The sequence below is a fragment of the Pongo pygmaeus genome, chromosome 11 (assembly GCF_028885625.2).
Source record: "Pongo pygmaeus isolate AG05252 chromosome 11, NHGRI_mPonPyg2-v2.0_pri, whole genome shotgun sequence".
NCBI lineage: Eukaryota > Metazoa > Chordata > Mammalia > Primates > Hominidae > Pongo > Pongo pygmaeus.
The window spans coordinates 130582635-130609366 of NC_072384.2; the positions used below are offsets into that span (position 1 = coordinate 130582635).

The 26732-nt window shown below is 42.5% G+C and overlaps 1 protein-coding gene across 5 annotated transcripts in view; it reads left to right on the forward strand.

The window, feature by feature from the left end:
* The window catches only part of FBXO36 (F-box protein 36), a 93251-nt gene that overhangs the window by 55391 nt on the left and 11128 nt on the right, over nt 1–26732 (forward strand). For all 5 annotated transcript variants that reach the window (XM_054477703.2, XM_063648060.1, XM_063648063.1 and 2 more), the window contains exons 2-3: nt 1075–1183; nt 21309–21481. In XM_054477703.2, the coding sequence (XP_054333678.1) occupies nt 1075–1183; nt 21309–21481 (282 nt within the window). The remainder of the gene's footprint in view (nt 1–1074; nt 1184–21308; nt 21482–26732) is intronic.

A 26732-nucleotide genomic window follows, 5' to 3' on the forward strand; every position in this document is an offset into this window, starting at 1 on the left:
TTCTCAGAGAAGACAAATCTGCTATCAGCAGATCCATTACCAAGAAGTGTCCTGTGTAATGACACTTTTTCATGCATCAAACTAAGCATAATGATGCTTTCCCTATCTCTGGCCATGTAACTGTTGCTCTCTGTGGGAAAATTATCCACTCATCTTGTCTGTCCCTGTAGACGGTGAAGGAAGGAGGAGAGCTGAGCAATTTGTTTGGAATTAGCTCCCCAAATTATGGAGTGTTTATTCTCAGACATCTTCCGGAAACAGATAACCATTTGGCTCCGGGTGATTTTAACATCAGTTGACCTGATGGATTTTTTTTTTTTTTTTTTTGAGACAGGGTCTCTGTCACCCAGGCTGTAGTACAGTGGTGTGATCTCAGCTCACTGCAGCCTCAACCTCACGGGCTCAGGGGATCCTCCCACCTCAGCCTCACAAGTAGTGGGGACTACAGAGCACACCACAATGCCCAGCTCATTTAAAAAAATTTTTTGTAGAGACGGGGTCTCACTATGTTGCCCACGCTGATCTAGAACTCTCAGGCTCAAGCAATCCTCCCACCTCAACCTCCCAAAGTGTTGGGATTACAGACGTGAGCCACTATGCCCAGCCTTTGACCTGATCTATTTTATTTTATTTTTTTTTTTGGTGGGGGGGCAGGCGGAGGATGGAGTTCCACTCTTGTTACCCAGGCTGGAGTGCAGTGGTGCGATCTCGGCTCACTGCAACCTCCGTCTCTAGGGTTGAAGCAATTCTCCTGCCTCGGCCTCCCGAGTAGCTCAAGTGATCCACCCACCTCGGCCTCCCAAAGTGCTGGGATTGCGAGTGTGAGCCACTGCACCTGGCCGACCGGATCGATTTTAAAGGTTCCTTCTAGCACTATGGTTTTGTGATTTTAATCTCTAAGGAAAATGTTCTTTGATGCCCAGAGGTTAATTCTAATTTGATGTGATGCCAGACTGCAAAGTTATAGCTAATGTTGGACACATAGCCTTACGCGAATTTTCAAAACCCCAAACGTAATGTAACTGTTAGTATTGAAATCAATTTAAATTCATATCACTTTGTATTTAATTATAGGTAATCTATAGATGGTGGAAGATCTCTCTAAGGAGTGAGTATCGATCAACAAAACCTGGAGAAGCAAAAGAAACCCATGAAGACTTCCTAGAGAATTCACATCTTCAAGGTAAGGAAGGGAACATATTATATACCCCTGTTAAGTTCTCATTAATTAGTGGTAGATTTTGTTAAAGAAGTTTCAAATATATTTTCACTTGAAATATTGATATGCAGTTATGTACTTACATATACAATGTTAGATTCTTAAAAACCAGAAAACTGTTATTTTTTTCTCTTGGAAAACATATTAGCGTTTGGCCGGGCGTGGTGGCTCACACCTGTAATCCCAACACTTTGAGAGGCCGAGGCGGGTGGATCACAAGGTCAGGAGTTCGAGACCAGCCTGGCCAAGATGGTGAAACCCTGTCTCTACTAAAAATACAAAAATTAGCCGGGCATGTTGGCACACGCCTGTTATCCTAGCTACTCAGGAGGCTGAAGCAGGAGAATCACTTGAACCCAGGAGGCAGAGGTTGCAATGAGCTGAGATCAGACCATTGCACTCCAGCCTGGGCAACAAGAACAAAACTCTGTCTTAAAAAAAAAAAAGATCCTAGGTTAACATGTGGACTCCATTAATGAAGGTAAAATCAAGTAAATATAGTTTTATGCTATAATATTTATGAATTGGGCAGTGGCAAAAAACCAAGTGGTTTGGGCTTTACTGGGAAGGGTTTGAGGGGAAACTTTTATATGGTGTTTTCTGAAGGAAGACAAAATATTTGATTGGTTAGAGTGGAAATTCCCTGGTTAGAGGTTAGTTGGCAGTTTCTGACTGGTAAAGTCTCTAGTTAGAGGTTAGTTGGCGGTTTCTGACTGGGTAAGCAGAAATTTCCTTTTCCTATGCTACTGTATTTAAAAACTATATTTTAAAAACTCCTTTTTAATTAAAAAAAAATTTTGTAGAGCCAGGGTCTCATTATGTTGCTCAGGCTGTTCTTGAACTCCTGGCCTCGAGTGATCCTCCCACCTCAGCCTCCCAAAGTGCTGGATTACAGGCGTGAGCCACTGCCCCTGGCCCAACCATCTGTTCTGAGTTGGGTTTCAGTTTGCTTACATAAGAACTCAGGACACTGGAGACATCTAAGCCCAATTGTTTCCCAATTAATTATTTTAACACTTCTGAATATGAAAAATTCAAACATAAAAAGCAGACAGAATGGTTTTTGTTTTTTTTTTTTTTGAGGCAGAGTTTCACTCTTGTTGCCCATGCTGGAATGCAGTGGCGTGATTTCAGCTCACTGCAACCTCCGCCTCCCAGGTTCAAGTAATTCTTGTGCCTCAGCCTCCTGAGTAGCTGGGATTACAGGTGTACACCACCACGCCAGACTAATTTTGTATTTTCAGTAGAGATGGGGTTTCACCATGTTGGCCAGGCTGATCTCGAACTCCTGACCTCAGGTGATCCACCCGCCTCGGCCTCCCCAAGTGCTGGGATTACAGGCATGAGCTACCATGCCCAGCCAGAATGGTTTTTAACTAACTCCCATGTACTCATGACCCAGCTTCAGCAATACTCAAAATGTGACACAAACCTATAGATGAAACCCACTGTTCCCACTGGATTATTGTGAAGCAAATCCCAATTGTTATGTCATTTAATCTTAATCTACTTTAGAATGTGTCTCTCAAGGGACTCTCTTTGACTAAACTCTTCAATAATTACTCCTTAAAAATAAAAATTTGCCAGGTGCAGTTGTTCATACCTGTAATCCTTGCACTTTGGGAGGCCGTTGTGGAAGGATTAGTTGGGCCCAGGAGTTCAAGACCAGCCTTGGCAACAGAGTGAGACCTGGTCTCCACATAAACAAAATGAAAACAACAACAAAAAAAACATTTTAATTAGCTAGGTGTGATGACATGTGCCTGTAGTCCCAGCTAATCAGGAGGCTGAGGTGGGAGGATTGCTTGAGCCCAGGTGGTTGAGGCTCCAGTGAGCCCTGATCATGCCACTGCAGTCCAGCCTGTGCAACAGAGCAAGAATGTCTCAAAAATAATAATAGCTGGGCACGGTGGCTCACGCCTGTAATCCCAGCACTTTGGAAGGCCAAGGTGGGCAGATCACCTGAAGTCAGGAGTTCAAGACCAGCCTGGCCAAGACGATGAAACCCCGTCTCTACTAAAAATACAAAAAATTAGCTGGGCGTGGTGGTGGTGGGTGCCTGTAATCCTAGCTACTCAGGAGGCTGAGGCAGGATAATTGCTTGAACCCAGGAGGTGGAGGTTGCAGTGAGCCGAGATCACGCCATTGCACTCCAGCCTGGGCGACAAGAGCGAAACTCCATCTCAAAAAAAAAAAATAATAATAATAATAGTAATATTTTAAGACTAGAAGACACCTTAGAGATTCTTATTATAGTTAACAATGTTATTTCTATTAATATCAATAATACTTTCACTCTCATTTTATTGTTATAATATCCTTGTGAAATAAATATTATTGCCATGAGATTCAGAAAGGAGGATCTTACAGCTAAACACTGACATTGCCAGGACTAAGCATTGAAACTCAAAAAAATCAAGCATGATAATCTCATTTAGAAGGCAAACTCTGAGTAGATCTTTGATAATCAACACTCTTTAAAAAATTCCATTATTTAGGCCGAGCGCAGTGGCTCAAGCCTGTAATGCCAGCACTTTGGGAGGCCGAGGTGGGTGGATCACCTGAGGTCAGGAGTTTGAGACCAGCCTGGCCAACATGGTGAAACCCCGTCTCTACTAAAAATATAAAAATTAGCCAGGCGTGGGGGCGGGCACCTGTAATCCCTACTACTTGGGAGGCTGAGGATTGCTTGAACCTGGGAGGTGGAGGTTGAAGTGAGCAGAGATCATGCCACTGCATTCCAACCTGGGCAACAGAGTGAGACTCTGTCTCAAAAAAAAAAAAAAAAAAAAAAAAATCCATTATTTAACAATAATAGTATGCAATAGGCCAGGTGTGGTGGTTCACACTTGTCATTCTAGCACTTTGGGAGGCTGAAGTGGGAGGATTTCTTGAGCCCAGGAGTTTAAGACCAGCCTGGGCAACATGGCAAGACTCCATATAAATATATATAGTGTGTGTGTATATATATATGTATGTGGTAGTTTTGTTTTATGTATGTGTGTGTATATATATATATATATATAAAAATGTGATAGTTTGTTGTTGTTTTTTGTTTTGTTTAGAGAGGGAAGGTTTTGTTTTGTTTCGCTTTCTTAAATAGTTAAAAGTTGGTCTGGGTGCAGTGGCTCATACCTATAATCCCAGCACTTTGGGAGGCAGACGCAGGTGGATCACCAGAGGTCAGGTGTTTGAGACCAGCTTGGCCAACATGGTGAAACCCTGTCTGTACTAAAAGTACAAAAATTAGCCGGGTGTGGTTGTGCAAGCCTGTAATCCCAGCTACTCGGAAAGCTGAGGCAGGAGAGTCACTTGAACCCGGGAGGCGGAGTTAAAAAAAAAAAAAGTCTGCTGGATTGAGTGGTTCACTCTCTTACCATCAGTATGCAATATCATTAACTCCTTTATGGCAAATATTTATAAAATTCATCGTTGGCTTAAGAACAACCATGTTGTCAAATAATGAAAAAGAGAAGAAAATTTAACTGAGATTAGAAGAAAAAAAAAAGAACAATCATATTGGCGGAAGACTATTTACTTTTGATTGAATTTCAATCAGCCCAGGCATGCCTAACTTCTTTAATTGTGGACCACACATGTTTCTATGCAGCTCACTATAAAGTAAACTTCCATGAAACACATTTCATTTTCAAGTTAAGATTCGTTTTTTTTGTTTTTTGTTTTTTTGAGACAGAGTCTTGCTCTGTCGCCTAAGCTGGACGGCAGTGGCACGATCCCAGCTCACTGCAACCTCCACCTCCCAAGTTCAAGCAGTTCTCATGCTGCAGAGCCCCCACCCCCTGCCCCTGAATAGCTGGGACTACAGGCACACACCACCACACCTGGCTAATTTTTGTATTTTTAGTAGAGATGAGGTTTCACCATGTTGGCCAGACTGGTCTCGAACTCCTGGCCTCAAGTGATCTGGCTGCCTCGGCCTCCCAAAGTGCCGGGGATTATAGACATGAGCCACAGCGCCCTGCCTCCATTTTATTTTCTAACCACTGTAGGACCTTCCCCAGAGCTATATGTCTAGTGAATGCTGCATTGTTCCTTGAGACCATGTGGTTTTCTGATTGTCTTCCACAAAAACCTGGAGATGGGGATTTGGGCCAGAGGTTGGAGTCAAAAGCCTTCCACTGCCTTCTGAGTGCTGGCTTACTTGCAGACCTCACCAGTCTCTTGCCTGCTCCAGGCACCTTCCAAGCCCTGCCCTTGATAAGATATTAGGGGGAGGGGTCAAGCTCCTGATAAGATACTGGGGGAGGGGATTCACTTCAGGATAACTACTTGAGGGGTTCTGATACTGGAAGAGAAAGGCAATATAGCGAAGGTTTTATGAGTCTGACAGCAGGCCTGCCTCCCTGCTAGCTCTGTTCCTGCTGGACAGCAGGAGAGTTGAGGGATTCAGCCAAGGCATGTACTAACCAGGCTTTTTAAATGGTAGTTTACAGAGCTGCAGTCTCGGGGCTTGCCAGGTGGTTTCCTGCCAGCAGCAGCACTGTGATACCAAATTAAATCAGCCCGGCAAGTTCAAAGGCTCCTGTGTCTCTAAGGGGAAAACTCCAAACCATGGTGTTGGTAGTCTCTGTACACCCCCTTCTTAGAGAATCCTTCAGGAAGTCCTCTGTCTTTAGAGGAAGGAGGAGGGTTCATGGTAGCACAGACTCAGTAAGCTGGCGTTGAAATCTCTGTCCTGCCACCAGCCCTCTGTGTGATCACAGCTGATTGCTCCTCCCCTCTGTGAGTCAGTTTCCTCATCCTTAACTGGAGATAATGGTTACTCCATGTAGCCATGGTGCGCATTCAGTGGCCTGATACAAAGTCAGGCGCAGTGGCTCACGCCTGTAATCCCAACTACTTGGGAGGCTGAAGTGAGAGGATCACTAGAGGCCGGAAGTTTGAGACCGGCCTGGGTAACATAGTGAGACCCCCCCCCATCTCTAAAAAAAACTTTAACAAAATGAAAAGCAAGACAAAATACCTGATACATGAACAGATTTTTTTTTTTGAGACAGGGTCTCACTCTGCTGCCTAGGCTGGAGTGCAGTAGCACGATCACACTCACTGCAACTTTCACTTGCCAGGCTTAAGCAGATCACTTGAAGCCAGGAGTTCGAGACCAACCTGGCAAACATGGCAAAACCCTGTCTCTAAAAAAAATACAAAAATTGGCTGGGCGTGGTGGTGCCTGCCTGCCCAGTTACTCAGGAGGCTGAGGTGGAAGGATCACCGGAGCCTGGGAGGTCCAGGCTGTAGTGCGCTGTGATTGTGCCACTACACTCCAACCTGGGTGACAGAATGAGACCCTGTCTCAAAAAAAAAAACAAAGAAAAAGGAAAAGAAAAGAAAAAAAAATTCCCAGCATGTCCTTATGGTTTGCTGTTGTATTAGTCTGTTCTCACATTGCTATAAGGAAATACCTGAGAATGGATAATTTATAAAGAAAGGAGGTTTAATTGGTTCATGGTTTTGCAGGCTGTACAGAAAGCATAGCAGCTTGTTTTTGGGGAGGCCCCAAGAAGCTTCCAGTCATGGTGGAAGGCAGAGAGGGAGCAGGTGTCTTACATGGCAGGAGCAGGAGCAAGAGAGTGACAGGGTGAGGTGCCACACACTTGTGTTTGGTTTTTTTTTGTTTGTTTGTTTGTTTTTGAGAGACCTAGCCTCACTCTGTTTCCCAGGCTGGAGTGGAGTGGGGCCATCCTGGCTCACTGCAACGTCCACCTCGCAGGCTCAAGTGATCTTCCCACCTCAGCCTCCTAAGTAGCTGGGACTACAAGCATGTGCCACCATGCCTAGCTAATTTTTTTGTATTTTTTGTAGAGATGGGGTTTCACCCTGTTGTCCAGGCTGCTCTCAAACTCCTGAGCTCAAGCAATCTGCCTGCCTTGACATCCTGTAGTGCTGGGATTACATGCATGGGCCACTGTGCCCAGCCTCCTTCCTCTATCTGCAAAGCCAACAATGGCAGGTCTTGTCTTTCTCACGAGGCATCACTCTCACCTTGCCTCTGTGGTCATGTCTCCTTCTCTGACTATGACTCTTCTGCCTTCGTCTTTCCCTTATAAGGGACTTTGTGATGACATTAGGCTCACCAGATAATCCAGGATTATCTCCCATCTCAAGATCCTTAATTTGGATGGGCACAGTGGCTCACACCAGTAATCCTAGCACTTTGGGAGGCTGAGGTGGGTGGATCACTTGAGGTTAGGAGTTTGAGACCAGCCTGGCCAATATGGTGAAACCTCGTCTCTACTAAAAATACAAAATTTAGCCAGGCATGGTGGTGGGCACCTGTAATCCCAGCTACTTGGGAGGCTGAGGGAGGAGAATCGCTTGAACCTGGGAGGCAGAAGTTGCAGTGACCCGAGACAGAGCAAGAGCTTGTCTCAAAAAAAAAAAAAAAAAGGATCCTTAATTTAATCACATCTGCACAGTTACTTTAGCCATGTGAGGGCCCATATTCACAGGGTCTGGAGGACTTGGACATCTTTGGGGACGGGCATTATTATGTCTACCACGGTGATTTATATTACTAAATTGCAAAATCAAAAACGTTGCTGAATTTTTTTTCCAGATTTGCATTTTTATTTTATTTATTTTTGAGACAGGATCTCACTCTGTTGCCCAGGCTGGAGTGCAGTAGCGCAATCACAGCTCGCTGCAGCCTCCATCTCTTGGGCTCAAACAATCCTCCCACCGGGCGTGGTGGCTCATGCGTGTAATCCCAGCACTTTGGGAAGCCGAGGCAGGTGGATCACCTGTGGCCGGGAGTTCGAGACCAGCCTGACCAACATGGAGAGACCCTGTCACTACTAAAAATACAAAATTAGCCAAGCGTGTTGGCATATGCCTGTAATCTCAGCTACTCGGGAGGCTGAAGCAGGAGAATCGCTTGAACCCAGGAGGCAGAGGTTGCAGTGAGCCAAGATCGTACCATTGCACTCCAGCCTGGGCAACAAGAGCAAAACTCCATCTCAAAAAAAAACAAAAACAAAAACAAGCAAACAAAACAATCCTCCCACCTCAGCCTCCTGAGTAGCTGGGACTGCAGGTGCACACCACCATGCCCAGCCAATTTAAATTTTTTTTTATTTTGTAGTAGAGATGAGGTCTTGCTATGTTGCCCAGGCCGGTCCCAAACTCCTGAGCTCAAGCAATCCTCCCTGCCTTGGCATCCCAAAGTGCTGGGATTACAGGTATGAGCCACCCAGCCTGGCCCAGGTTTGTATTTTTAAGAGTCAAAACTGTCATGTTTGTTATTTTAAACATTACTCTTAACACTACCAAGTATAGAGAACTGTTAGCATGTGAATAAGAGTGTTGCTTAATACAGACTACCTCCATTCAAATCCTGGCCCTAAACCCACTAGGTATGTGACCTTAACCAAATTATTTAATCTTTCTAGGTCTCAGTTCCCTCAACTGCTGATCATGGGAATAATAATGGCATCTATCTCACAGGATCCTTATGAGGATTAATTGAATGAAGTGCTTAGAATTTGCCTGGCACATAATAAGTACTCAAAAAATTCTAGCTGTTGGATTTTTTAATATTTAAAAAGTGAAAATTATTTCTCTCCTCCAGGCTCCATTCCCCAGAGACAACCATTCCAAATAGTTTCATTTGTATTTGAATTCTTACTGTTTGAATTGTATATATGTTTATAAAAATAAAATCAGGCTGAGCGCGGTGGCTTACACCTGTAATCCCAGCACTTTGGGAGACTGAGGTGGGCGGATCATGAGGTCAAGAGATGGAGACCATCCTGGCCAACATGGTGAAACCCTGTCTCTACTAAAAATATAAAAATCAGCTGGGCATGGTGGCGTGCGCCTGTAGTCCCAGTTACTCAGGAGGCTGAAGCAGGAGAATCGCTTGAACCCGGGAGGTGGAGGTTGCAGTGAGCCGAGATCATGCCACTGCACTCCAGCCTGGCAACAGAGCGAGACTACATCTCAAAAAAAAAAAAAAAAAATCAATTTCATCTTTAGGTTTTTAACTTGTTTTTGCTCTTCATATATTATGATTATTTTTCTGTTTGTGTACATAAAGTCCCCTGTTCTTTTACAAGGATGTATGGTATTCTGTGGGTCCAAATACACAATCCTCAATTGATGGGCATTTTCGGTTGGTTTCCAGGTTTTGCTGTTCCCACTGAAGCCTTTAGGTACATGTTGGGACATCTATATCTTCACACTTAACATGAGAATGTCAGTGACATGGATTCCTACAGGTGGAATTGCTATATCCAAAGAGATACACCTTATAAACTTTGATAGATTTTATCTAAGGGGTGCGTTCTTGAAAATCTTGCAAAATTCAAGGTTAAGGTGACCAAGGATGGTCTTTCTGTGAACTGGCTCACATGGCACTGCCATAGGATGCAGCGCAAATGGCATGTGCAACACATTTGACCTTAATAATTATGCCAACTTTATAATTATGCTACTCTTGAAAGAATTTTAAGTTGTGTGATTTACATTATTTTAACATTTGCACCTAAAATGAGACTTCATTAATATTTTGATGTCACAATATTTCAATTTAGAGTAATTTAAAATTTGCGTAAAATACCAGTTACTTTCTTATCCTCACAAATTGCCCTCCAAAAAACTGCTGTGTTAATTGTACTCCATCCAATAGGAGGTAGGTGTTTTCTTACCCCTTTTGCCATCATGCCTTGTTCCATAATCCATTTTCTCTAGGTTTTTTTTTTAGGCTTATACGTCAGCCTTTAACTTGGGCCTTTATTTTCTCATTCCTAACTAACACCTCTTACAGCACTCCTCCCCACCTTGCTGCCCTCTCTGATCAGCTGCCCCTTGTCTTCAGCCTTGATTTCTAGCTTCTGCATACCTTGGGTTGGGTTCTGCAAGTGGAGGGTGAGGTGGGAGAGTGCAGGAGGTAGAAGCGTGGGAGGCTGGCTCTGGGCTGCAGAGCAGAGAAGGCAAATCCAAATAAAATCTTGCATTTTGTCATTTATTATTAACTGATGTTTTAAGATTAAAAATTGAATTACTGTACATAGTAAAACAAAAGTTAAATCAGTTTGAAAAGTTTTAGGTTAAGCACTGTGGCTCATGCCTGTAATCCCAGGACTTTGGGAGGCAAAGGTGGGAGGACAGCCTGAGCCCAGGAGTTCGAGACCAGCCTAGGCAACATAGTGAGACACTGTCTATACAAAAAATAAAAAAAATAGCTGGGCATGGTGGCATATGCCTGTAGTCCCAGCTACTTGGGAGTCTGAGGTGGGAGGATGGCTTGAGCTAGGTGGTCAAAGCTACAGCTAGCCATGATTGCGCCACTATACTCCAGGCTGGGGGACAGAATGAGACCCTGTCTCAAAATAAATAAATAAATACAATAAAAATAAAAGGTTTTAGCATGAAAATAAGTCTCCCTCTGACCCTGTGTTTCTAGTTCCAGTGACAACCATCATTAGGAGTTTCTGTTATATCCTTATAAAAATGGTTTATGCATACATACAAGAATATGTTATATATTAACACAAAAAGGACTGGGCACAGTAGCTCACACCTGTAATCTGAGGACTTTGGGAGGCTGAAGCTGAAGGATCACTTGAGCCCAAGCAGTTCACGACCAACCTGGGCAATGTGATGAAACCTTGTCTGTATAAAAAATGCAAAAATTAACTGGGTGTGGATTCACGTTCACCTGTGGTCCCATCTACTGGGGAGGCTGAAGTGGGAGGATCACTTGTATACAAGAGGTCACGGCTGCTGTGATTGTGCCACTACACTCCAGTATGGGCAACAGAGCGAGACCCTATCTTAAAATAAATAAATAAATAAAATAAAATAAGAATTATTTTTTTTTTTTTGGAGACAGAGTCTCCCGCTGTAGCCCAGGCTGGAGTGCAGTGGTGCCATCTCGGCTCACCACAGCCTCTGCCTCCTGGGTTCAAGCAATTCTCCTGCCTCAGCCTCCCAAGTAGCTGGGACTACAGGCACCCACCACCATGCCCAGCTAATTTTTGTATTTTTAGTAGAGACGAGGTTTCACTATGTTGGCCAGGCTGGTCTCGATCTCCTGACCTCAGGTGATCCACCCACCTCAGCCTCCCAAAATTCTGGGATTATAGGTGTGAGCCACCGCAGCTGGCCAAAAAGAAGAATCTTATGCATTGTATCCTGTAGCTTGCTCTTTAAAAGTTTTCAAATTCAGAAATATTTTAAACCTACAGAAAAGAACATTACAGAGACTCTGGCTAGGCACAGTGGCTCACACCTGTAATCCCAGCACTTTGGGAGGCCAAAGTGGGCAGATCATTTGAGGTCAGGAGTTCAAGACCAGCCTGGCCAACATGGTGAGACCCATCTCTACTAAAAATATAAAAAATTAGCCAGGCATGTTGGTGCACACCTGTAATCCCAGCTACTTGGGAGGCTGAGTCGTTTGAACCCAGGAGACAGAGGCTGCAGTGAGCCGAGATTGTGGCCATTGCACTCCAGCCTGGGCAACAGAGCAAGACTCCATCTCAAAAAAAAAAAAAAAAAAAAGAACATTACAGAGACTCAATACCACTAACAAAAGATGTTAACATTTGTCCTATTTACTTCATTTTATCTAAATTATCACTTTTTTTGTTGTAATCTGTTCATAATATCCTCTTCTTTTGATGTCTATAGGGTCTGTAGTGTGTTCTCTTTTTCATTCCATGATAATGGTGATTTACATTTTCTCTATTTTTTTTCTTAATTAATCTTGCCAGGGGTTTACTTCTTTCATTAATTTTTTCATAGAACTAACTTTTAGCTCTGTTGATTTTGTTTTTGTGAGTTTTTAAAAAGTGATTTCTGTTCTTACCCTTATTTCCTTTCTACTACTTTCCTTAAGTCTGGTTTGTTGTTCTTTTTTAGCTTCTTGAGATGGAAGTATAAATCATTGTTTATTTATTCATTTTATTTTATTTTTTATTTTTGAGATAGGGTTTTGCTCTGTCACCCAGGCTGGAGTGCAGTGGTGTGATCATGGCTCACTACAGCCTCAACCTCCTGGGCTTAAGCAATCCTCCTGCCTCAGCTTCTGGAGTAGCTGGGACTACAGGTGTGCACCACCACACCTGGATAATTTTGAAGAGACAGGGTCTCACTATGGTGCACAGGCTGGTCTTGGGACTTTTCTCTAACTCCTGGCCTCAAGCGATTCCTCCCGTCTTGGCCTCCCAAAGTGCTGGGATTATAGACATGAGCCACTGCACCTTGCCTAAATCATTGTTTAGAGCCATTTTTTCTCCTCTAAATTTTCTTTAACTGCTGCTTTACCTACATTAGACAAGTTTTGATAACTTGCGTCTTTATTCCCATTCATTTTCATTCAGTTAAAACATTTTCTAATTTCCATTTTGATTTCTTCTTTGACCCTTAGATTATTTAGAAATATATTGTTTAATTTATAGGTAGTTGGGGATTTCTTAGTTACTTTTTTTGTTCTTAATTTTTAGCTAAATTACATGTGGTGAGAGAATCTACTCAAAATTGTAACGTATTTTTTTAGATAACCATCTCAAAAGTATAGAAAATTATTTCATATAAATATTTGTAACATCTATTATAAATGAAAACTCCTAGAAAGCTAGTAATAGCTTTGTCCTGGATGTAAACACTTTTGATTTTATTTACTGTTCCAGTGTTTCTTTCTGCAGATATAAACAAATTCATAAATATGTTTATATTCTGCTACCCATTTCTTATACAAATAGCATTCTGCTCCTGCTGTTCAACACTTTACTTTTTCACCAGTATATCCAGGAAATCACTTCATGTCTTTGGAGATATTCTTTGTTTTGTTTTATTTTATTTTTGTTTGTTTGTTTTTTTGTTTTTGAGACTGAGTTTCACTCTAGTTGCCCAGGCTGGAGTGCAGTGGAGCAATCTTGGCTCACTACAAGCTCCGTCTCATGGGTTCAAGAGATTCTCCTGCCTCAGCCTCCTGAGTAGCTGGGATTACAGGCATGCGCCACCACGCCCAGCTAATTTTGTATTTTCTTAGTAGAGATGGGGTTTCTCCATGTTGCTCAGGCTGGTCTCGAACTCCTGACCTCAGGTGATCCACCTGCCTCAGCCTCCCAAAGTGCTGGGATTACAGGCGTGAGCCACTGCGCTGGCCTGTTTTTTCGTTTTTTTGTTTTTTTTTTACTGCATAGTATTTATGTTTTAATAGAGTATATATGCTTTATAGTAAAACATATAATATATACATATCATATATATGCTTTATCTGCATATAATATTTCTTTATATGTAGGCACCAAAATTCTAATGATAAAAATTGGGTTGTTTCCATTCTTGTCATATCACAGATAATGCCAAAATGAATAACTGTGTGCACAGATCATTTCAGTGTGAGATTGCTGAGCCAAAAGATAAATGCTTATTAAGTTATAATTTTGAGTTAATGGTTGCTGGTATATAAAGAAATGATACTGATCTTTTTTCAGTAGGATTTCTTGACTTTTGTATGTTGACATTCAGATCATTTTGTGGTAATGGCAGTTTTTCTTTCTGATCATGATGTATTTTTATTTTTATTTATTTATTTTTTTTGAGATGGAGTTTAGCTCTTGTTGCCTAGGCTAGAATGCAATGGCACGATTTTGGCTCACTGCAACCTCTCCCTGCCAGCTTCAAGTGATTCTCCTGCCTCAGCCTCCTGAGTAGCTGGGATTACAGGCATGTGCCACCGTGCCTGACTAATTTTGTATTTTTAGTACAGACAGGGTTTCTCCATGTTGGTCAGGCTGATCTTGAACTCCCAACCTCAGGTGATCTGCCCGCCTCAGCCTCCCAAAGTGCTGGGATTACAGGCATGAGCCACCACACCCGGCCATGATATATTGTGTTTGTTTGTTTGTTTGTTTGTTTCAGAGTCTTGCTTTGTAGCCTAGGCTGGAGTGCAGTGGTGTGATCTCAGCTCACTGCAACCTCTGTCTCCCAGGTTCAAGCAGTTCTCTGCCTCAGACTCCAGAGTAGCTGGGATTACAGGCACCCACCACCACGCCTGGCTAATTTTTTTTTTTTTTTTTTTTGTATTTTTAGTAGAGACAGGGTTTCACCATCTTGGCCAGGCTGGTCTTGAACTTCTGACCTCGTGAGCCACCCGCCTCAGCCTCCCAAAGTGCTGGGATTACAGGCGTGAGCCACCGCGCCCGGCTCATGATGTATTTTTATATTTTCCTTGTTTTGTTCTTTCTGTGACCTCTAGAACAATGCTGAATAGAGATGGTGATAGTGGGCATTCTGGTCTTATTTCTGACATTAGAGGTTATATACCATCATGATTGGAGGGTGCATTGTAAAGCAAACTCCCTGGGTTCAATCCTAGTTCTGCCACTTTCTCATTGTGTGATCTTGAACAAGCTACTTATCCTTTCTGTTCCTCATTTCCTAATTTCTCTCTCTCTCTTAAGTTCTCTCCATATTCCAGAACTCTTTTTTTCCTCTGTAAGAGGGGAATAATAATAGTACCCATCCAATAGGGTCATTGTGAGGGTTAAATGACTATATATATTATATAATATATATAAGATACATCTTATATAACATATATAATATATATAACACACACACCTTATATATATATACATATTAGAGCAGTACCTGGCAAATATTGAAGATGATACCAACCCATATTTGTACCATTCACTATTATTGTTACTGTTATTGGGTTTTGGTAACTTCTGTATATCAGGTTATCAGGTTAAGGATGTTCCCTTTTATTACTAACTTTCTAGGAGTTTTCATTTATAATAGATGTTAGAAATATTTATATGAAATAATTTTCTATACTTTTGAGATGGTTATCTAAAAAAATATGTTAATGTGGTGAATTCTATAAGATATTTACCAAAGTTATAACATCCTTGGATCATTCCAGGATTAATCCTACTGGTCAAAATTTGCTTACTTTTTTAATATGTTGGTGAACTCAATTTCCTAATGTTTTGTTTAGAATTTTTACCACATATGTTCTTAAGTAAAGTTTAGCATACAGTTTTCCTTTTGCCTACCATCATTGCTGGTTTGCACAACTTCCTAATTTGAGCTGGGGAGTTCTTCTATTTCTATTCTTTGGAACAAATTATATACCATATGGATTGGTATACAATTCTTTGAGAGTTTATAAAGCTAATCTATAAAGCAGTAAATACCTGAAACTTTAGTTAAGGTTTCCTTTTCTTAATTAATCAGTGAATTTGTTTTATTTACTTGGTTTTCTTTCTTTTTGTTCCCCTCCCCCGCCCTGAGATGGGAGTCTCACTCTGTCACCCAGGCTGGAGTGCAGTGGTGCGATCTTGGCTCACTGCAACTTCCACCTCCAAGCAATTCTTCCACCTCAGCCTCCCTAACAGCTGGAACTACAGGCGAGCACCACCATGCCTAGCTAATTTTTGCATTTTTAGTAGAGATGGGATTTCACCATCTTGGCCAGGCTGGTCTAGAACTCATGACCTTAAGTAAATCGGCCCACCTTGGCCTCCCAAAGTGCTGGGATTACAGGCGTGAGCTACTGTGCCTGGCCTAATATCTTTTTTGACTCTTTAATTATTCAGAAATGTGTTTAAAATTTCCAAATGTTTTCCAGGATTATGAACTGAATGTACCCCCCCTCAAATTCATATGTTGAACCCCTGACTCCCAGTATACTATATTTGGACATGGAGGCCTCTAAGGAAGTAATTAAGGTTAAATAAGGTCTTTAAGTTGGGGCCCTAATCTAATAGAATTGGTGTTCTTGTTAGAAGTCGGACCAGAGGCTCACTCCCTGTCTCCTTAAGCTCACAAAGAAGAAGTCATGTGAGCACACAGTGAAATGGCAGCCCTGCACAAGCCAAGAGAAGAAGCTTTAGAATGAAAGCTGCCTTGCTGGTTGAGGGTCCAAAGTCTTCTTTTGTACTGCGTGTGACCCTTTCAGTTCAGGCTGGATGGCAGTGTTTTTACCAATATAATTCTCTTAAAAACATCATGCATTTTCCATAATTCTTATTGAGGTCTACTGCATTAGAGAAAACCACACTTATATATTTCTTTGAGATAAGAGCTTCTCTACCTTGGGTTTCTGCTCTTGACTCTTGAGTGACAACACCATTAAACTTCATGAAAACCCTAAGGTTTGACTGAATGGTTTTTGACAGAGCATCTTGTAGCCACATTTCCCCACCTCCAATTTCTTCTTTATACCATGTTTTTCTTACATTGTCCTAGATTTGATCTTTGCCTGAGAGTCACTTCTTAATTTTAGCATTGTTTGACAGCTGAAGAGGCAGAGAATGTTCAAAAGCAGTAAATCCTGTGTCCTTTTTAAGAGACCCTCCTTTAGCTTGTCTCTTTTCTCTCATCTTTTACTTTAAGCATCAAGAAGAAATCAGGCAGTATGTTCCTGCTCTGCTTGGACATTTCCTTAGCTAAATGGCACAACCCATAAGGTGCATTTTTTTTCTCACTTAATCTTTTTATTTTTTTTTATTTTTTTTGAGATGGAATCTTACTCTGTTGCCCAGGCTGGAGTGAGTGGTGCAATCTTGGCTCACTGCACCCTCTGCCTCCCGGGTTCAAGCAATTATCATGCCTCAGCCTTGTAAGTAACTGGGATTACAGGTGCCCACCTCCATGCCCAGCTGATTTTTGTATTTTCAGTAGAGATGGGGTTTCACCATGTTGACCAGGCTGGTCTTGAACTCCTGACCCCAAGTGATCTGCCTGCCTTGGCCTCCCAAAGTGCTGGGATTACAGGCATGAGTGACCGCACCTGGCCCTCACTTAATCTTTTGTCTTCAAAAATCTCAGAGTCCATTAGGCTTCTACTAATGGTTTCTTCTTGGCTCTTCAGGCTTTCACCAACCCTCTCCTCACACTCATTCACATTTTTATGGACTTTTCAATATCAAAGCCACTCCCACATTTTAGGTTCCGTTGGGGCAGCACATCTCTTGCAGGTACCCAAGTCTTTATCATCTATTGCTGTGTAACCGATTATCCCAAAACATAATGACTTAAAACTATAGTAAATGTTTATTATCTCAAACAGTTCCAGTGGACCAGAAATTTGGGAGCAACTTAACTGAGTGGTTCTGATTAGGAGACTTGCATGGGGTTGGATGTCACCTCAGTCATCTGAAGGCTTGACTGGGGCTGGAGGATCCCATTCAAGATGGCTTATACGCATGGCTGACAAATCACTGGCGGTTGTTGGCAGGAGGTTTCAATTTCTTGTCTCATGGACCTCTCCATAGTGCTGCTAAGTGAGGACTAAACTCTGATTTTTTATCTTGCCCAAATTCCTATCTAAGGGGTCTGGGGAGTCATGCCCTACAAATCATAAAGTCTCATCAGATGAGTTTTATTTAACCCTATATATCATAATTTACTTTCCAACCTGACTCTGGCATAACATTATGAGACAAAGAAGAAAATCAGCATATTTTACCCCAGAACATGTTGATTTGCCATATTTTGAAGTGGCCCTGCAAAGCTGTTCTTTGTGGGGGAAAATTTGTATCTGTAAAGAATCTCTATTAACATAGCTAGATCTTTTTCTTCCAGACCCTCCCAATCCTAACGAGATTAACTAAGATCTGAATAGGGAAACACTGGTCATTTATTGTCTCTAAGGGCAGCCACTATAAAACTTCAAAAGAACTTGTCAGGACATGGCCGTTGGCTTCTCGCAGAGTGAGTGATCCAAGAGCAAAGCAGAAGCCTTTATGATGACCTACCCTTTGAAATCATTTCTGCAATATCCTCTTTGTTAATAGGGCAGCCCTATTCAGGGTGGGATGGAAATATGCAGGGGCATGAGTTTAGGAAAAGAGAGTCACTGAAACTGTCTTGGAGACTGTCTGCCACATAATCCAACAGGCAGGTAGTGATTTTATGTTTCAAAATGGAGTTTGTTTTAATATGCATTTTTTTATTTCAAAAGAAATATATGTTAGTTACATTTAAAAATACCAAAAAAGCAAGAGTATTTTTTCAAAATACTCTAACCACCTTACACTTTCAAACCATCACATTTCATACCTAGCTGTACATGTCCTAAAACTTTTATACTTTATTTATTTATTTATTTATTTTTGGGGGGACGGAGTCTGGCTCTGTCGCTCAGGCTGGAGTGCAGTGGCACGATCTCGGCTCACTGCAACCTCCACCTCCCGGGTTCACGCCATTCTCCCGCCTCAGCCTCCTGAGTAGCTGGGACTACAGGCGCCCACCACCACGCCTGGCTAATTTTTTTGTGTGTGTTTTTAGTAGGGACAGGGATTCACTGTGTTAGCCAGGATGGTCTCGATCTCCTGACCTTGTGATCTGCCCTCCTCGGCCTCCCAAAGTGCTGGGATTACAGGCGTGAGCCACTGCGCCCGGCCAACTTTTACACTTATATACTTTATCAGTGGAGACTTTCTAAAGTATATTTGAGCATGCTTTGAACACGTTTTCTTGTCATTTTAAAGTATTCAAAAATTATCTTCAATTATGTCAAGGGCTTTAAATAAGCACTGCTTTTTCTTCTTATTCTGCTGGTGGGCAGAGGATCTTCACAATACCTACTCTTTAATGCTGAGTTTTTGAAAGGGCTATTCCTCACCCCCCAAGAAGGCCCTTGTACTTTAGAGGGGCTTTGAATGGGAAGCACTTGGAATTTCAGAAGCAACTTAAATTCTTAATGCCTCTATTTTCTATTTCTATATTAATGCCTTAATGTAGGCTACCTGTTTGGGAGAGAAATCTTATATAGCTACTCTTCTAAGCTGGCACAATTGGGCTTTTACATAAACACAGCCCACACCTTACATCCATTCTGAAATCAGAGAGCCCAACTTCTAGGATCACAGTTCTGCCTGCTTCTGCAGGGAGCCTAGTGCCCTTGATAGCTCTGTTCTACTTGCTCCAGAAGGAATGGTTCAGGTTGAATAGGGAAGGTGGTCGCCAAATATTGGATGTTGAATCTAAGAGAGTGCACTCTTTCTCTTCTAAGAGCCGTTTCTGGAAAGACTCGATAGTGGAGCTTTCAGTCAGAAGGAGAGAAGAGAAACTGACAAAGCCCCCAGTTTTGGGGCCCCTGTGATCTACATGCATACCCCACCATCACCCTGTTTTCCTCTCTCTTAAAAGGAGGTAGTCTTGGCTGGGCATGGTGGCTAATGCCTGTAATCCCAGCACTTTGGGAGGCTGAGGCGGGCGGATCACCAAGTCAGGAGTTCCAGACCAGCCTGACCAACATGGTGAAACCCCATCTCTACTAAAAATACAAAAATTAGCCAGGCGTGGTGGTGTGTGACTATAATCTCAGCTACTCAGGAGGCTGAGGCAGGAGAAGTGCTTGAACTTGGGAGGTGGAGGTTGCAGTGAGCCGAAATCGTGCCACTGCACTCTAGCCTGGGCGACAGAGCGAGACTCCGTCTCAAAAAAAATAAAAAATAAATTAAAAAAAAGAGGTAGTCTTTTTTTCCAATATTTAAAAAAATTACACTGGTAATATGGGTTTATTGTACAAAGATCAGAAAATACAGATAGGCAAAAGGAAGAAAATAAAAGTCACCACATTTAACCACTGTTTACATTTAAACATCTGTCCTTCCAAACAAGTTTTCATTTCTTGTTTATTCAGACAACTGGGGGGAAATCCTTTTTTCCTACATCAAACATAGTTAGATAGACCATTGATTGGTTGATTCTTTATGAACTATTTCCTAATTTGGAAATAAGTGAACAAGTACAAAAAATATTAAGCAAAAGTTAAAATACTATGAAGCATCCAGCCTAAGCAACATAGTGAGACCCTGTCTCTACAAAAAATAATTATCATAATTTTTATGAAATATTCATGTTTTTCTCTTTGTCTCTTTATACTTTTTCTCTTCCTTCCTTCCTTCCTTTCTCTCTCTCTCTGTCTTTCTTTCTTTTGTTTTTTTTTTTTTTGACAGAATTTCGCTCTTGTTGCCCAGGCTGGAGTGCAATGGCATGATCTCAGCTTACCGCAACCTCCGCCTCCCGGGTTCAAGCGATTGTCCTGCCTCGGCCTCCCAAGTAGCTGGGATTACAGGCATGTGCCACCACGCCTGGCTAATTTTGTATTTTTATTAGAGACAGGGTTTCTCCATGTTGGTCAGGCTGGTCTCGAACTCCCGACCTCAGGTGATCCGCCTGCCTTGGCCACCCAAAGTGCTGGGATTATAGTGGTGAGCCTCCCCGCCCAGCCCTCTTTCTATTTTTTTTTTTTTTTCCTATCAAATGAAGATAGGGATGAAAGGAGATGGTAAAGAAGGAAGAAAGTTTGGTGTAGATACAATGTATAAAAATAACAGGCTGGGTGTGGTGTCTCATGCCTGGAATCCCAGCACTTTGGGAGGCCGAGGTGGGAGGATTGCTTGAGCCCAGGAGTTCTAGACCAGCCTGGGCAACATAATAAGACTCCATCTCTAAAAAAAAAATTTTAAAAAATAGCCAGGCATGGTGGCACACACCAGTAGTTCCAGCTACTCGGGAGGCTGAAGTGGGAGGATTGCTTGAGCCTGGGAGGTCGAGGCTGCAGTGAGCCATGATTGCACGACTGCACTCCAGCCTGGGCGACCCCATCTAAAAAAATAAAAAATTAAATAAGAGATCAAAAGTCGACTAAAATTAGGAGACAATATGTTTTAGACCAATGGAGAGTAGCAGGGCTGGCAGAAAAGCCACGTGGACCAGCATTTTTTTCCTCCACATAGCTGCCTGCTTAGAGGGGCTGTGAGTACAATGGTAATGCCAAGACCAGTTAAGTTAGTGGTATAGACTGGAGTTTGGTGCTGATGAGATCAAGGGGATGCAGAAATCACTGTGTTAAACAGTGAGTGTCCCTAAAAGATTCTCATCTCAGGGCAGGGACAGAAATTGGAAACAGATGCCTCAAAAATGCATTCGGTTAGTCCCAAAGGCAGCTCGGTGAAAGTAGGAATGACTTAGCATCATCTAACATCACTCCCAGGGGAAAAATGCCCTGAAGCTTGTATTTCACTGATTGTTATTATAATTTTTGTGTGACTGTACATGATAACCATGTTGGTTTGTTGGCTTCTTTGAATTACAGGTCAAACTGCCTTAATATTTGGTGCAAGAATATTAGACTATGTCATCAATTTGTGCAAAGGTAAATTTGACTTCCTTGAACGGCTCTCAGACGATTTGCTCCTGAATATCATTTCTTATCTGGATCTTGAAGATATTGCCAGGCTTTGTCAAACATCACACAGATTTGCAAAGGTAATGGTCAATTATTTTATGTCTATATAGAATTTTCCATGTGCTTTCTAAAAAAATTTTTTAACATAGCAATCATTTGTTGAGTACTAACTTTGTGATGGACACTGTCTTAGGTGCACAAGCAGCAGAGATGAAATGACATTCCTCCTCTCAAAGAACTTACAGTCTTACAGTGGAGATTCATGTAAATGCAAATAATTACAATACAGCGTGATCAGTTCAACAAGGGATGTGTATGCAAGGTACAAAGATAGTGCAAAGTGATTTTCTCTGCCTAGCTTCACAGAGGCAGGTCACTTTATCTGGCTTTTGAGGGTGAAGTTGGTGAAGACAGGTGATCTGGGTTAGGGGGCATTCCAAGTCAAGGAACAACCGAACAGAAGCATGGTGGCATAAGAGAATAGGGCACTTTGGGAGGCCGAGTGGGCAGATCATCTGAAGTCGGGAGTTTGAGACCATCCTGGCCAATATGGGGAAACCCCGTCTCTACTAAAAATACAAAAATTAGCTGGGCATGGTGGCAGGCGCCTGTAGTCTCAGCTATTCAGGAGGCTGAGGCAGGAGAATCACTTGAACTCGGGAGGCAGAGGTTGCAGTGATCCAAGATCACACCACTGCACTCCAGCCTGGGAGACAGAGTGAGATTCTGTCTTCAAAAAAAAAAAAAGAGAGAGAGAATAGGAGAAGGAGGACTACCTGACATCCGTTTCCATATCTTCTAGTAATAGCCTTTGCTGCATTGCCTGTCTCCCAATATGTGTGTTTCGGTGGGCTGTCCATTGCAGTGCCCCATTTTCTTCCTTGCCCAAAGCTGACAAGATGCACTGTCTCACTGCTTCAAATCCTCAGCAGAATGACCGAAGAGCAGGAAGCACAGTTAGTGCTGATTTCAGCCAGTGTCAAGGCTTCAGTGTGACCTTTGTCAGTTGTACTCCCTGGATCCTGGAAGATACCTTGGTCCCTACCCCTTCCGTTGTTCCTTCAATTCTAGAACCCCCAACCCTACCCCACAATCACACACATACTAATTTTCCATTAAATCTCTTTTTGGCTTAAGTTAATCAGAATGGGAATCTGTTGCTTGCAACTGAGGAACCCTGACTAGCTCGGTATTTAGCTGTAATGTATTGGGGCAATGTCCATTTATAAAAGAACATACAACATTTTCCAAGATGATTCAAATCATAATCTTATTATCTAAAAAGCCAACATTTTTCCCAATAATGCAATAAAATGTCTTGATTTTAAAAAATTAATTTTAGTTCAGGCACAGTGGCTCATGCCTGTAATTCCAGCACTTTGGGAGGCTGAGGAGGGAGGATTGGTTGAGCCTAGGAATTTGAGATCAACTTGGGCAAAATAGGGAGATTCCATCTCTACAATACATTTTTAAAAAATTAGCTGAGTGTTATGGCCGGGCGCGGTGGCTCATGCCTGTAATCCCAGCACTTTGGGAGGCCGAGGCGGGCGGATCACCTGAGGTCGGGAGTTTGAGACCAGCCTGACCAGCATGGAGAAACCCCGTCTCTACTAAAAATACAAAATTAGCTGGGCGTGGTGGCACATGCCTGTAATCCCAGCTACTAGGGAGGCTGAGGCAGGAGAATCGCTTGAACCCGGGAGGCGGAGGTTGTGGTGAGCTGAGATCGTGCCTTTGCACTCCAGCCTGGGCAACAAGAGTGAAACTCCGTCTCAGAAAAAAAAAAAATTAGCTGAGTATCATGGCATGCCTCTGTAGTCCCAGTTACTCTGGAGGCTGAATAGGAGGATCACTTGAGCCCAGGAGGTTGAGGTTACAGTGAGTTGTGTTCACACCACTGCACCCCAGCCTGGGCAACAGAGCAAAACCCTGTCTCAAAAAAAATAATTTTAAGTAATATAATTTTTTTTTTTTTTTTTTTTGAGACAGAGTCTTGCTCTGTCGCCCAGGCCAGAGTGCAATGGCATGATCTCAGCTCACTGCAACCTCCACCTCTTGAGCTCAAGTGATTTCTTGTGCCTTAGCTTCCAAGTAACTGGGATTACAGGTGCCCACCATCATGCCCAGCTAATTTTTATATTTTTAGTAGAGACGGGGTTTCCCCACGTTGGCCAGGCTGATCTCAAACTCCTGACCTCAAGTGATCCACCCGCCTTGGCCTCCCAAAGTGCTGAGATTACAGGTGTGAACCACCTTCCTGTCCAAATATATAAATATATATATATATATACACATTTTTTTTAACTTATATTTTGGGTTTGGGCGTACATGTGAAGGTTTGTTATACAGGTAAACTCATGTCGCAGGGTTTTTTTGTACAGATTATTTAATCACCCAGGTTAATTATTAAACCCAGTACCCAATAGTTATGTTTTCTGCTCCTCTCCTTCCTCCCACCCTCCACCTCAAGTAGACACCAGTATCTATTGTTTCCTTCTTTGTATTCGTAAGTTCTCATCATTTAGCTCCCCAAAATATATTTTTTACTTGATTTTCCTCCCTAAAAATGGAAAGCCGAAAACAAGTACTATTGTATATATTTTTGCCATTAAATAAGTATCCTAAAGTTAAAATCTTGTGCTTGGTGCTGATAGGAAGCTGATTTATTAGGGCTGGGCACAGTGGCTCACGCCTGTAATCCCAGCACTTTGGGAGGCCGAGGCGGGTGGATCACCTGAGATCAGGAGTTTGAGACCAGCCTGGCCAACATGGGGAAACCACATCTCAACTAAAAATACAAAAATTAGCTGGGCCTGGTGGCACAGGCCTGTAATCCCAGGTAGTTGGGAGGCTGAGGCAGGATTGCTGCTTGAACTCAGGATGCGGAGATTGCAGTGAGCCAAGATCACACCACTGCACTGCAGCCTGGACAACAGAGTGAGACTGTCTCAAAAAAAAAAAAAAAAAAGAAGAAGAAGAAGCTGATTATTCATACTTTAAATGAAAAGAGAATTCTGCGTAAATAAAATATACTAGTGGGGATCTAGTAAAAGTTTCTGCGCGGTTGCAGGGCCTGGATTTGATAGGAAACAGCAGCAAGTGAGTGGCTTCTGGTAGTTATTTCTCACGCTGAGCGGCTGCCTTCTCTCCAAGTTTTACTCACTTCCACCATTACTTTCACTCTCAGTGTCCTGCTATTATTTCAGTGCAGTCTTGAAAACATTCTCCATAATTTAGCCAGTGCTCTGAAGTAGGGCTTCTCTAGGTTGCTGATTTCAGCCCTGAGCATCTTTACAGAGCAGAATTATTAGAAGATGGAACATGACTCAGGGCTGCTGGTTTTATTCTCCCCACATAACATTAATCACTTTTTTTTTTTTTTTTTTTTTTTTTTTTTTTTGAGTCAGAGTCTCGCTCTGTCACCCAGGCTGGAGTTCAGTGGCGAGATCTCAGCTCACTGCAACCTCCGCCTCCTGGGTTCAAGGGATTCTCCTGCCTCAGCCTCCTGAGTAGCTGGGTGGGACTACAGGTGCTTGCCACCATGCCTGGCTAATTTTTGCTTTTCAGTAGAGACTGGGTTTCACCATGTTGGCCAGGCTGGTCTTGAACTCCTGGCCTCAAGTGATCCACCTACCTCAGCCTCCCAAAGTGTTGGGATTATAGGCGTGAGCCACTGTACCCAGCCAACCACTTTTTTTTCTTATTTGCACACAGGGAAAGAAGGAAAACCACTTATTTCTGTTGTAAATCTAAGTTTTATCTGTTCCATTTACTTGTTACACACTTCATTTATAAGTTATTTTCTTTTTCTTTTTTCTCTTTTTTTCTTTTGAGACAGAGTCTCGCTCTGTTGCCCAGGCTGGAGCACAATGACACCATCTCGGCTCACTGCAACCTCTGCCTCCTGGGTTCAAGCAATTCTCCTGCCTCAGCCTCCCGAGTAGCTGGGATTACAGGCACCCACCACTGCGCCTGGCTAATTTTTGTATTTTTAGTAGACACGGGGTTTTGCCATGTTGGCCAGGCTGGTTTTGGACTCCTGACCTCAGGTGATCCACCTGCCTTGGCCTCCCAAAGTGCTGGGATTACAGGCATGAGCAACCATGCCCAGCCTTATAAGTTATTTTCATTTAACTACTTTATTAATGAAAAAAAAGGCTTCCTTTTCAATTTCCGGGGGACAAGTTTATTACCAAATTATTTGTGTCCAGTCCAGCTCCTTCCTCTTACCTCAGGGAGGGAGCTGCTCCTCTCCTGCTCAAGATCAGTGCTACCTGACACCTGGTTCAGGGCCTACTCCTGGGAATTTCACTTATTTCCTTTCTCTTCTGTTTGTTGTTGTTATTATTATTGTTTTTTTAAGAGACAAAGTCTCACTCCATCACCCAGGCTGGAGTGCAGTGGCATGATCTCTGCCAACTGCGATCTCCACCTCCCAGGTTCAAGCGATTCTCATGCGTCAGCCTCCTGAGTAGCTGGAGTTACAAGTGCAAGCCACCACACCTGGCTAATTTTATTTTATTTTATTTTATTTATTTTTATTTCTGTATTTTTGGTAGAGACAGGGTTTCACCACGTTGGCCAGGCTGGCCTCGAACTCCTGACCTCAAGTGATCAGCCTGCCTCAGCTTCTCAAAGTGCTGGGATTACAGGCATGAGCCACTGCTCGGGCCTATTGTTTGTTTTTTTTTTAACTTTTAATTACCCAGCTTCCCCCATATTGATGTCTTACATAACCATGGTACATTTATAAAAACTGGCAATTAATATTGGTACAACACTATTAACTAAAATACAGATATTATTTGAATTTCATTAGTTTTTTCAATAATGTCCTTTTGCTGTTTTATGTCCAATCTAGCTTACTACACTGCATTTAGTAATTAAATCTTTCTCTGTTTTTTTCCCCCAGTACATTAATTTTTTTTTCCTTTTTGAGACAGGGTCTTACTTTGTTACACAGGCTGGAGTGCAATGGCATGATTTCAGCTCACTGCAACCTCCACCCCCTGGGCTCAAGTGATCCTTCCACCTCAGCCTCCTGGGTAGCTGGGACTACAGGCCTGTGCCACCATACCCGGCTAATTTTTGTATTTTTTGTAGAGATGTGGTTTCGCCATGTTGCGCAGGTTGGTCTTGAATTTTGGGGCTCAAGCAATCCTCCTGCTTCCGCCTCCCAAAGTGTGGGGATTGCAGGCATGCGCCACCATGCCCGGCATTAATTTTTTTCTCAAATCAGTTTCATCCTTCAAAAAACAAAAACTCTTTATCCTTATCCAATCTCTCTTCTTCAAAAATGGTTTGCATAGCAGTTAATGCTCAGCAAACCAG